Source organism: Papilio polytes, unplaced genomic scaffold, assembly GCF_000836215.1.
Source record: "Papilio polytes unplaced genomic scaffold, Ppol_1.0 DF823288.1, whole genome shotgun sequence".
NCBI lineage: Eukaryota > Metazoa > Arthropoda > Insecta > Lepidoptera > Papilionidae > Papilio > Papilio polytes.
The window spans coordinates 689,028-702,422 of record NW_013525916.1 but is presented as its reverse complement, the minus strand read 5'-3'; the positions used below and the strand labels follow the sequence as shown (position 1 = coordinate 702,422).

The 13,395-nt window shown below is 34.4% G+C and overlaps 1 protein-coding gene across 1 annotated transcript; it reads left to right on the top strand.

The window, feature by feature from the left end:
- The first annotated feature begins 271 nt into the window (after nt 1-271).
- LOC106105037 (N-acetylgalactosaminyltransferase 6-like) lies at nt 272-9,631 on the top strand. Its single transcript, XM_013285255.1, has 13 exons — nt 272-446; nt 955-1,117; nt 1,473-1,524; nt 1,941-2,252; nt 3,354-3,542; nt 4,186-4,363; nt 4,822-4,939; nt 5,285-5,395; nt 5,952-6,110; nt 6,467-6,529; nt 6,980-7,116; nt 7,706-7,817; nt 8,179-9,631. Exons 1-13 carry the CDS (start codon nt 424-426, stop codon nt 8,368-8,370), a joined length of 1,809 nt encoding a protein of 602 aa, XP_013140709.1. The 5' UTR covers nt 272-423; the 3' UTR covers nt 8,371-9,631.
- Nucleotides 9,632-13,395: the final 3,764 nt, after the last annotated feature.

The window sequence follows — 13,395 nt, the reverse complement described above, 5'->3', positions numbered from 1 at the left end:
CATGTCAGGTTATCAATTTAAACCTTACAATAAAATGCCATTGTTTCCATTTCAATTGTAACTATTTAAAAAAACCCAATAACCAATATCACGAAGTGCGTATTCTGACTTAAATTGTAAATAGGCTTTTACATTTTTTGTTCACGAGGTGCGGTCACTTAAAACATTTTTATTTAATCTTTAGAGTTGTTGTTTATAGAAGCTGTCAATGTCAATTTTCGTCAATGTTAGTTGTCAGGCACCATTGTCATACATGTTGTCATCTGTCATTGTCATAGTGTAATTGGATTGGGATGGTATTGAAGGAAATAAACAAATTCGAGTTTGTCTGATCATGATTTAAAATTAATTGGAATGCAAATTTTACTTATATGACTTGAAACGTAGTGCTATTCATTGGATTTAAAATTTTCTGATTTAGTTATGAAATTCGGGTGGTTGTACCGGTATGTTTTGGTTCGAAGTTTTATTAATACTTATAGAAATAAATAAATTAAGGGCCTGTAAAATAGTTTAAAGTTTACTATTATAACGAAACATAGATTAAAATACCTTGGATTAAAATCATTTACTTAAACCTTAATTAATTTCGCTTATCAGAAGCAAGTAGATAGCTTGCGGCATTTATATCAAAACATTAATCTTTCTGTTATCAATAACCGTCACACTAATTTCCTTTTAAATTTTTAATCTGTTAGTTTACAGAAAATCTAGATTGCGGCAAGCTTTATATATTGATAAATGAAATGCATTAAAAATAAAAAAAAAACTGTACCAACTAAAATATATTCAGAGTCTACTAAAACTAATTTATGCTTAATTCTAGTTATGTACTTTTACTAAAATTGAATTTTCTATTCAATTTTCTTTTTAAAGGCCTTCTTTTACCTCTAATTCAAAAATCCAACTTTAATATTAAAATATACAAGTTATTAAAATAAATTATTATTTCAGTTCCATGTTTGTGATGCGTCGTCAATTCGTAAGGTTGTTGAGACTACGAAACCTCCTTACTATAACCTTTTTAGTCATCTTGCTGTATATAGTAAAGACTTTTAATAATATCAGCAAAACTAACATTGGAACAATTGATTATTTTGTTCCAAAGAGTTTGAAGGTAAAAAAATATGAATTAACTAACTTTTAACCTACCACTTTCTTTGTAATATATTAAATAAAAATTCTTTATTGGATTATAATAATTGTGTACAATATCAGTTGGACTCTGTCTCCTAAACATGTGGATAGAGTTGTGGGTGAAAGCTCGTAATAATATTGGCTTTCACACATGACTGTCCTATTAAAAAAAAAAGCAAGTAGCCTATATCTTCTTCCAGACTATCCTCTACATCTATACCAAATTCACCAGTTGAGGCTATAAACTTGCAAACATCCATCCATCTAAACATTCTCATTTATATTTTTTTAAGTAATTAATAAGATAATTATATTTTAAAATGTTACTGTTTCAGAAAATTGACTGGCACAATTATACACAAATTGAATATGAAAGAAAACGTCAAGGTGAGTAACTTTATTTTATTGGTGGAGTTTAATAGTTTTAGGGTTGATTTGTTGTTATTAGCTAACTTATAAAACAGTTAGCATATTTGGACTAAATGCATAGAAAAAATCACAACTTGAGCAAGAGGCAGCCAATCATTGAGAGCTAGTAGTAAAAACTCTTTTAATTCTAAAGGAAATACATCTCAAAGGGCTCATATTCTTAATTCCAAGTAGTTTTTGACTTATTAGATTGTAAGCATCTTAGTAGTTCAAAGTTTACACAATAACTTGTTAAGATTCTATATACGCATGTATTTTTAAATAAATAAATAAATAAAATAAAATAACATTTAATCTTATCACCACTACAACACAATTTGGAATAAGAGAAAAAAAACACACACACAACAAAGTAATTAAAAGTAATTTTTCAGGTATTGGTGAGCAAGGTTTACCAGCACGGCTACCTAAATCTTTGGCTTTTCTTGAGGAACAATTATATTCCGTTAATGGCTTCAATGGAGCATTGAGTGATAAAATAGCTTTAAACAGATCTTTACCAGACATAAGACATCCAGGTTGCAAGGTTCGCAAGTACATAGAGTCATTACCGACTGTTAGTGTGGTGGTTCCCTTCCACAATGAACACTGGAGTACATTGCTCAGGACGGCATATAGTGTTCTTATCAGGTCCCCAGAATTTCTTATAAAAGAGGTGTTTTTAGTTGACGATGCAAGCACAAAGGGTGAGTTTTAAGTATATAAGTAAAATTTAGATATAAAATAAATAAAACATCTGTATATAACTTAAAAAAATGGTTAGTTTAACTAACAGCTTGGATTAAACAAACTTAAATTAGTAAGTAGTCTGTGTTATTACATTATGTTTCACATCTGTACCGAATTTCATCAAAATCAGATAAGCTGAGATACTCAGTAACACACATCCATCCAGACTCGCATTTTTTATATTAGTATGAAATATACGAAAAAAATAGCTAATTCGAGTTTTTTTAATTCTATATATTTACGTGGACATTCTTGTTAAAGCAGTGAATCATTTTATGTTTATCTATATTCTGGAATTACTCTTATTAATATTAAACGGTACACATGTTTAATGTTTGTACAGTTTGTTCAATACAATAACATGTAAGCTACCGTTTTTATGCTAATACTAGCAAAGGTCGAATAATAAAATGGGTGTAATGTCACCTTTGTAACAAAATTCAATATTATTTTTTCCTACAGATAATAAAATTTGTATTGCAATTTGTTAAGCTTTGAGATAGTCAGTTTAAGATGTTAACTATGAATAAAATACTAAGAGAAAAATATCCAATATTATCCACAAACTGTTATCGGTTTTTAGTTATGCAGACTTATTAAGTGTAAATAATTATTTAGTCATGTTTGTAATCGTCTATACATTTCCAATTAGTTGAAATATGGTAAATAGTTTTAAATTTTTTTTAACGCAAAACGGAAGTTCTCTATCTATTCGTTTATCGACATTGGCTTACATACTAAAAATTACATTTAAATGTATGATTTTGTAACCTCACAATATGTTTAACTATATGAATCATATTAATATTAAATGTTAAAGTTTGGATGGATGGATGTTTGTGAATTTGTAGCCTAAACGGATCTGGAACTTTGGCCTGTCCTGGCAACACATAGGCTACCTAGTTTATTTTTTTGTACGCGGACGCAGTCGCGTTTAAAAGCTAGTAACGATATAAACAATATGGAAAGCTATACTGTTTAGTTATATAGTCCATTATAGTGTGTGGGAGGGGGATAGCATCATTTTTAAACGTTTCTGTTTGTAATTTCGATCTTAGATTTCCTAAAGCAGAAGTTAGAAGACTATCTATCTAAGCATTTACCGAAGGTGAAAGTGGTGCGATTAGCGCAGCGGAGTGGTCTGATAGCGGCGCGGCTGGCGGGCGCCGCGCGGGCCTCCGCCGACGTCTTACTGTTCTTAGACTCGCACACTGAGGCCACTGTTAACTGGCTACCACCGCTACTAGGTTCGTATTTGTTGAACAGAATGTAGGAAAAAATCCATGTCATGAGACACGTTAAATGGTCAAAGACTGCGCTTAGTTGCATAGTAATAGTAAACTACTGTAACGGACTCCTTAATCGACTAACGTGTCGGAAAAATAAAACACTGTAGTTCTCTTTTCTTAATGCCACGGGAAATGGATTTGACAGAGGGAGCACATAGCAAGGGAAAATATTTTCTTTCTGTGCGTCCCCTCTATCAATAAAAGACATCGTATCTGCTTTTTCGTACATCTATGTGCAACGATTATTTCGCCATTTCGTAATTGTTCGCTTGTTTATTAGCAATATGATATAAAATGACCTTTGAATGACTCTAAATGTTAAGATGCAAGTTTCCGATCTATTTCGAAAAATCGATAATTTGTTCCAATAGCATATAATTTGAATGAATGAATGAATGAATATGTATTTATTGCCACAAAATAGAAATTACATAAAAGGACTTATTCTAAAGGAAACACAATCGTGGCAAAAGGTAGCCAGCTCAGCGTATGCAGGACGGAATAAGCCGTTCCTGCGCTGATTTTCAGCTGGCTCCTTCGCACTCAAGTAACATAAGCATACCATAACAAGTAACATTTGGTATGTGTTTGTGTTGCGCAGAGCCGATAGCGCTAAGCTACCGCACGGTGGTGTGTCCGTACATCGACGTGATCGCCTACGACACGTTCGAGTACCGCGCGCAGGACGAGGGCGCGCGCGGCGCCTTCGACTGGGAGCTCTTCTACAAGCGCCTGCCAGTGCTGCCCCGGGACCAGGACAACATGCCGGAGCCATTCCAGTCAGGGTCCCATTACTTAATACACTTATTTATCCTGCTCGAGGAACGAATCGCATGTAACAAGGAGAATCTAGTTATGATTGTTGAAGGGTACACCGGTAAACCTAGAAATATGTATTGCGCGAAGGGTGACATAGTCAAGAAGGGAGTGATGACTGAGATGACGTATGATAGAGTTATGTGGAAGACAAAAATCTGTCGAGCTGACCCTACGGGAGTAGAAAGAGAAGGAAGATGACCCAGTGCTCGTATAAAGCATATTATATCCACCTTTGATAAAACAGATCATCTCTTTAACAGAAATGTGCAAAATATTCTCCGATATGTTCTATCTCTTTCTAATATCGGTTTCGTAAAGACGAATTGCTTTTTAATTATCAGTTTTATACTGATTGGATGTTGAATTATAAATGTTGGTTATGTTTTTATATGAGAATGTGTGTCGTTTCGTCTGGCAGGAGCCCGGTGATGGCGGGCGGGCTGTTCGCGATGTCGCGCAAGTTCTTCTGGGAGCTGGGCGGGTACGACCCCGGCCTCGACATCTGGGGCGGCGAGCAGTACGAGCTCAGCTTCAAGGTAACACACACACACACACAACTTAGTATTTACAAAGATTAGATACGCCATTGGTTTTAAAATCATTAATTCATACTTTTAACGAATAAATGCATAAAAACTTTACTTTCTAATTTATGGATCTTTACAGTTTTTTAAATGTACACAAGGTATTTAGTAACACTAGTGAAAACCCACAGCGGTGTATTTAGCGTTATTTGTATATATTTAAACCATATTTATGGTGCTAACTGTACACATACGTACGTACGACTACATATTGGCATGAAGTCATCGAATTCCCACGTATTCTAAGGGAGGAATATTATTGGTTAATAAAAATATTAATATGTCAGTGGTGCGCAGATCTGGCAGTGCGGCGGGCGCATGGTGGACGCGCCGTGCTCGCGCGTCGGACACATCTACAGGAAGTTCGCGCCCTTCCCCAACCCGGGCCACGGGGACTTCGTCGGCAGGGTACGGGACATTATCTTACTCTTACTAATATTTTTTGTAACATAAAGTGTCAAACGAGCAAGCGGCCACCTGAATCTGCCAAAATGGCGAAGCGACTGCGCCCAAAAACATCCGCAAAAGCGGATGCGTTGCCTACTCTTAATTGACGAAAGAGGAGACGCACATAAAGAGGTTATTTCCGCTTCCTATACGTCTCCTCCATAATCAAATCTACATTCCCTTCCCATCCTATTTATGAGAAAAAGGGTAGGAAGGAAAAGGGACTAGAGTTGCGCCTCCAGCACCACACTCATCAGACTATAAGCGTAATTGCTCCCACTTCACGCCTGTTTTCTGTGTGGTCGTAGTATTGTACCAGCCGACCCTACAGTACGAAGATGTTAAAGCGTGCTCTACCATTGTAAAAAAATTACATGTATCCCATAGCAAGTACACACCACAGTACACCAAGCAGGGGTCCGGTACTACCTGGCTCCTCCTTCCCAGGTGTCCATGATTCCACCCCTGCACAAAAAAACCCACTGTAAAATTGTGTGTTATAATATAATACGTACAGAATTACAGGCGCGTGGCGGAGGTGTGGATGGACGAGTACGCGCAGTATCTGTACAAGCGGCGGCCGCACTACCTGCACATCGACACGGGAGATATCTCACACCAGAAGAAGTTGCGAGAGAAGCTGCAATGTAAATCCTTTAGGTGGTTCATGACGCAGGTGAGAGAAAACTTCAGATATTTCATAGGAAACTTCCTTATTTTTAGGTATTAATATGTAGGGACACGCCCCTAAAGGAGATAGCCCCGCCCACTGCAGAATTGCACGATATATTATAAATATTTTAATATCTAAGATTGTACCTTATGTATGGCACTTATTTAACACTTTTTACGTATAAGGCTTTGTGATTCAGAGATCTTTGACGCCCCTTCCCGTGCAGCGCCCTGGGCGGTCGCCCTCCCTAACGCCCTATCAGATGTCAGGACCGTTACATTTTTATTGTCTTCTATGATTCTCGATATGGAGTTTTCATTGTATTACAATGTTACTATCGTTTCTTAATTTACTTTCAGATAGCGTTCGATTTAACAGCAAAATATCCGCCAGTTGAACCGGAACCTTTCGCAGAAGGGAGGGTAAGAATATTTTCTTAAAAAAATAATCTAACTGGTTAAAAAGTGTAAAATAATTACTATTTTTATAGTAATACGAGTTGGTCCCGTGCGGTTTTATCCGCAAGAAATTATATAAAATTTAACTTTATTGTTTACACTTGTGAATTCAATTGCAAATGTCAAAATTTACACACATAAATGACAACGAAGGCCTTTGACATTGGATAAAACCATGGGAACCAATTTATGGTTCCTATCCCGCATGAAGGATTTTTACCAATTTATTTACCTTCTAGGTTTGATAGCGTGAAAATATATAACCTGTAGCGTGTTGTAAGTTTAAGCTTTTTATTAAAGAGATAATTATTAAAATATATGGTGTAATTGCTGACGTCTTAGGCAACAAAGAAGTGTGTGTATACGCTTTATTATGATAGTATAGATATAGTAAAGGTATAGATGTGTGTGCAGATAAGGGCGGGCGCAGACGGGCAGCTGTGCTGCGACCTGCGGCGCGGCGAGCAGGGCGCGGCGCTGGCGCTGGCCGTCTGCGAGCGCTCCGCAGCCGCCGAGCAGCACTTCCTGCTCTCCTGGCACAAGGACATCAGGCACGTGCTGCCCTGCCGTACCCTACCCTGCCCTCCCTGCCCTGCTGACACACAGCCGGCACTTAAACACCTCCCTAATGGTTTTTTCGTACTGAATTCCGATATTCTGGGGTCCGGAAACCAAGCGTCTACTAGAGGGAATAAAGTTGATAGTTCAAAAAGTTTAAAAATTTAATTTGAGGCAAAAATTTACTCAAACGCTTTATTTATACTAAACGGTTTATTTATGTTAAAAAAAGTATTTATTTAAATTATTCTGGCAGTAAATATTTTGTGTAACCGTAATCCAGAGTCTATACAATTTACTTATTTACATGAATGTAAATCTTACTGATATTATAAATGCGAAAGTTAAGATGTTTGTTCGAGTTTATACTCTAAACTGTTGAACGGTTCTCAATGACATTTGGCATTGATGTATAGGATAATCTGGAGGAAGATATAGGCTACTTAGATTTCATTTAATTCCACACGAACGGAGTCCCGGGCAAAAGCTAGTTATATAAAATTCGCATTATATATGACATTGTGAAATGCCTTTTATTGGTTAGAATACTGCAATCACATTATTTAATTTATATATTTGCAGATCTAAAGACAGGAATATGTGCTGGGATGTCCCGGACTCCAGACCCGAGCAGCCCATCATCCTCTACTCCTGCCACCTTGGTGGAGGAAACCAGCTCTGGAGGTACCATCCGGTGAGTATATCATTCATATTCAATCATTCATTCATTCACACATTCAATCGCTCAGTCATTCACTCTTTATTAAAGAAAAGGCATATTGCATGTCATACTATAAACATTACACTTAACAATATTCGTTCAGTCATTCACTCATTGATCATTCATTCAATTAATGCACTATAACTTTCCAGACAATGTAAAATTATTTTAAATACGATATCGAATATAAAAGACATTCTAGCACAATAATGTCTAATAGAACGCCTTTTTAAATGCATAACAGACTATAAAAAAAGAAAAAAATATTGTTAAATGTCTGATAATTTCAAAGTTCAGTTCCTTTGAATAGAAACATTTTTTATTAAAAAAATAGGCGACAAAACAACTAAAACACGGCGGGAATGAGAACTGCTTGGAATGGGAGGCGAGTGGTCGCAAAGTGTTCATCAACCGCTGCAGCGGCGCGCGCGCGCAGCAGTGGGACATCGACACCGTCAATCAACACGCTATGGCGCGGTGGGACAAAACGTCACTCACAGTCACCGGCCCTTTTGAAGATTATTAAACTATTTGCTCTTAAAAATTATAATTTCAATACATTAGGTCATAGATGGTCAAAATTTCGTTATTTCACTAAATTCAAGTAAACAAGGCAATCTTGCTTTTTTTGCATTGATTGAGAATTTAAATAACCATGGTACAATTTACTTTAATAAAATTCAAATGCTCAGATGACGATATTGGTTAAAAAACTGAAAGTGTAAATTTCGTTAAAACACTGAATTAAAAAAACTTACATCATAATCAAAAAGACTAATGAAAAACAAAAATGACATAGTAACAGTATAAAAAAAAATAAAAGATTGTATACATTTCAATCAAGTATCCAAGGCAATATTGATTCTTTGCTGCTGAGAATTTATATAACCTTGGGAACTACAATTCTTTATTGCTATTGGATAGGATTTTATTTCGCTTTCTTGCATTTCCAATTTACTCATCTTCTTTGTTTAATAGCGTGAAAGTACCTCTTACAGCGTACATGTAGGGCTTTTTATTAAAACAATAATTATTTAAAAACCTGCTGTGATTTCTGACATTCCATAAAGTGTGTGTTTATTTCTGTAAAAATTTCCTTGTGTGCGGTTTAGACTTCTACAAGGCTATTGTGGGGCAAAATATGAAATTATGTTATGCCACTTTTTACTTATTTTATACTCAAAGCCTGTCCCACCGAATTGTAAATTGTCTGATAATCGAACATTTAAAATATGTGATGGAAATATCGGGTTCCCTTATCTAAAAGTGACGTCGTTTTTCAGCCAGTGGTGGGACAGGCCCTAAATGTTTTATAACTCATGATGTATATTTTTTGAATTTTTATTTTTAAAGTTCCTTTTTAATGTTATTTTTATTTTAATATGACTGTATTGAGATTAGATTATTTTGTGTCAATTTACAATCGGTTATTTTTATCTGTATTTTCTTTACTTAAAGAAGCTATTTGATGTTGAGAAGAAAGATTATAACTTTATTAGGAAAAGTTGAAATAATTTAAAATACTAGTGGAAATGTTTAATTGTTTGTAGACTATGTTAGTTTTTGACTGAAATGTGTACAAAATGGTAGATATTTCAGTCAGGGTAGTAGCAGTTTGTTTTAAGTGTGGGCGTCGCCAAACGAAGATCTATGGGGGAGGGTATAATCAAGGGGGACTTAGGAAAATAGTAATGAAAATCTATCAAATCGCTTATTTATTTATATACTGACTCTTTTATTTATCTATCTAGGGATTGCATTTTGATTTAATCTTACTAATATTATAAAAGCGAAAGTTGGATGTTTGTTAGAGTTTGTAGTCTAAACTGCTGAACGGATCTCAATGAAATTTACCACAGACGTAGAGAATAGTCTAGAAAACACATAGACTACTCACTTTTGCTTTTATTATTCCACGCGGAAAGGGTCGTGGGAGAAAGCTAGTTTATATAACGAATATATACAAAACGAGCCTATTTGTTCTAGATTATGCCCTACATCTGTGCGAAATTTCATCGTGTCTATAACGATCCAACTAAAAATTCGAAGTTATAATGTTTGTGTTTACAATTTACCACCCACTTGGGAAGGGGTAGGGGGCAGTTACCTTTGGCGACGCCCATGTATAGTGTCTTAGCGGTGGAAACTCGGGTAGTCAATGCACGTACGTAGTGTGTTTACACGTGCAAATACCAATATGGTAGCATAATTAATAGTTCACTAATAAATCTAGATTATTTTCTTTTAAAAGACATGTTATATTAGAAAATTGTAGTTAAAAAAAACTGTTAAACGTATATGCATATTTGCACAGATAACATATTTTTTTATATTTCAAACTTGATGCTTGTTGATAGATTGTGTGTTGACTCTAGTGAATTTTAACATTGTGTGTACAATATAATTATAAGCTGTTTGTTGTGTTTATATTCGATGTGAGATAATTGTATATTTGGTAAACATATCACTAGTTGTATGCGAGCACTTTGAAAATAAATTATTTTTATAAATCGTAAATGTCTTTTCATTATTTTTTGCAGTATCTCTTTTTACGAATTATGTATAGTTTTAATGTTTGTGAAGACCATAGACTAGATTTTCGTAATCTCCGATGTATTTTAGGTTATAATGTTTTCAAGAAATTATTAAGATATTAAAGATATGGATAGATTAAAAAGAGAAATGAAAGAGTTTTCAAGTTTTAATGTTTTATTACATATTCCATTAGAATACATTCTATGTTTATTATTGTACATGCTTCCATCGCCTTTCAAATGACTCGCTGAGCTCACGCTCGAATTTGCCGCCGGCTTAGCGACATACAGAATAACCTGGGACCTACGCGTCGTCTACAATACAAATCAAAATGTTCATATGAAGTCTATATAGACTCGGCACGACAGATCTACGTAATCGACGACTCATACCGCGCCTCTGAAGCCCTCTAAAAAAACTAGAAGCTTTGTCTATGGTAAGTTGGTTGAAGAACTATCGAAACCCCCGCACTTTGACAGATTATACACCTAATGAAATAAATCCATGCAATATGTGAAAGTTACTGATGGTAGTTAAGCGAAAGTTTTTTTATTTCAAATTTAATGTTACTAGGAAAGTATCGGGGACACGGTGGCCACTGAACTGTCATATGACTGCGCAGCCCCTAGCGGCCGTGGCTCGCCCACTATATTACAATACAATTCATAATCTAAAATCTTACCGACGATACTTTTATAAATAATCCAAGCGTACAGATATGTACAATATTTTTTACACAATACAATTTTAAGTACCTATTTACAAATTAGAATTCTTTATACACCATAAAAAAGATACGCTCTACTAAATATCACCGCGAAATGAATAACTACATTCACAATAGATATATTATATAATTGTATTATTTAAATAAAAATACACCTTACAGTTATTAAAAAAAACGATAAGACGTATTACATTACAATGTATTGCTTTGTTTAGTCACATTTTGCAAAAATATCACCATCGCGCGGGTCATTTACTGCCGACCTCTGCTGACCTCTGCCTCTGCGGACCGAAGTACACACAGAGCTCTCCCGAGGTTATAATATCTTTTTGTAAAAAATATCATCGACTCCATATCACCACCTCAGTCAACTTGCAATTAAATTAGTACCTCTAACATGAAATAGACACCACAATTTAAACGAGACACATTTATGGACATAAACTATAAATCTACATTTAATTTAATTACATTATTTTTAGCTTCTTACTGACTTACGATTAACACGTACACAGGATACAATCTTATAATTATTAACTGAGGTCAATGCGCGCCTTAACTAGGTGACTAACAGAGCGAAAATAGAAATGGTCTAGTAGAGGAAGGACTATTGCATAACTGCATTACATTTACAAGGTAGCATCTAAAATTCGAGACGATATTTTATAACCTACAAAAGTGACCTGTCAGACACTACGGTGACAGGTTGAAGAGGAAAAATCACTGACCTCTATTTAACCTCTGGAGAGATAGCTGCTTTAATAACAGTTTTTATACAGAATTAAAAGCATGAATTAAAGTTACTATATTATTAATCCCAGTTTCCAAAAACCCACCGTCAGTGTTAAAATGGCGAAAATCATATAGGCAAAAATTACTACGGCTATCACATCCAATGGAATATAGAGGTCAGTGGGAAATGTAACGCAATGACCACAGCTAAACAAGAAAACAAAAATATTTATGATCAGTCTCTAAGAAATTATGCAGTCTAGATAAGTCAGCAAGAAGTATGACCCTAAAGTTTTACTGTAAAATCTACTCTTCGATTATTGCACAACACATGCAGAGTGTACGTATCAACGTTTTCAATTATAATTTATAACAAATTTTCTATTAGGTTTAGAAGGATCTGAGGAGATAGATAATAAAGATTCAAATTCCAGGAAGATTATACATTAAGGAATATTAATATTAAATACCTAAAACAGTACAAACATTGATTCAATAAAAAAATAATAAAAATAAAAATTGATTTAAAAAATTGCAGGCTGTTTAAAGAATTATATTCTTAGGCCATATTTGTGATATTTGGTGTAACGAGGTACCTACTACAATGAGAAGTAATAAATATATCAAGCTTAGTAAATAAATAATTTAAATATAAAATCAATAATAGGCCCTCAGATATTGCAAATGTATGTAATTTACACTGTAACATTTTTGTATATTACGTTTAAATAACAAGCTCATACAATAAGCGAATATGTTCGATTTCTAAGTGATTGACTTGCGAAATGCCTTCTGTAGTAACAAGGTTACATTATATACTATATAAGAGGTTTTTTTAACAGTAACATGTATCTATTTTAGTTAAAAAGTATATCAATTATACAAGGGTCATTTCGAAGACAAGCATTCATATTAAAGTATAAAATTATTGCTTATATCGTTACAGTATTGCGAAGTAATAAAGGACTTAGGTTTAATTTCACTAAATGAATAATTACAAGAATTAAATGCTATTTACAAATACTTATTATTATGGATAAAACGAAATATTTGGCTAGGATACATGATTTGCAAATAAATTGTAAGCGTTAGTGGGTATAGGATTAAAATTATATAAAAAATTGGTAAAATCATATCAAAAACATTATTAACAAATTGTGATCGCATTTGAGTATTTTGGTTTCATTATTATGCTCAGTTACAATTATTTTTGTTGTGTATGACTCGTTACCCTGTGAGTTATTTAGTGAGATTCCTTGAAATTATTTCCAAGACAGGAAAAAAAATATAAATAAAGTTCATAGCCTAAGTACGTAAAGCGAAAAAACTTCAGGTTCAGTTCCTAATTTCTACTTACGAATAACTCACAAAGCATAAGTTTCCCACTTCCAGGACTATCCGAATATATCGATTTCACGTACGAAAAACTGTCCAAAAATACATCTACACGATAATCACAAGAACTCACTTTCTATAGAAAAACTCACTTAGAGACCGAGACGAAAACACTTCAGCCCTGACGATGACAACTAAAAAATTAGAAGTTTCCGAACGTCC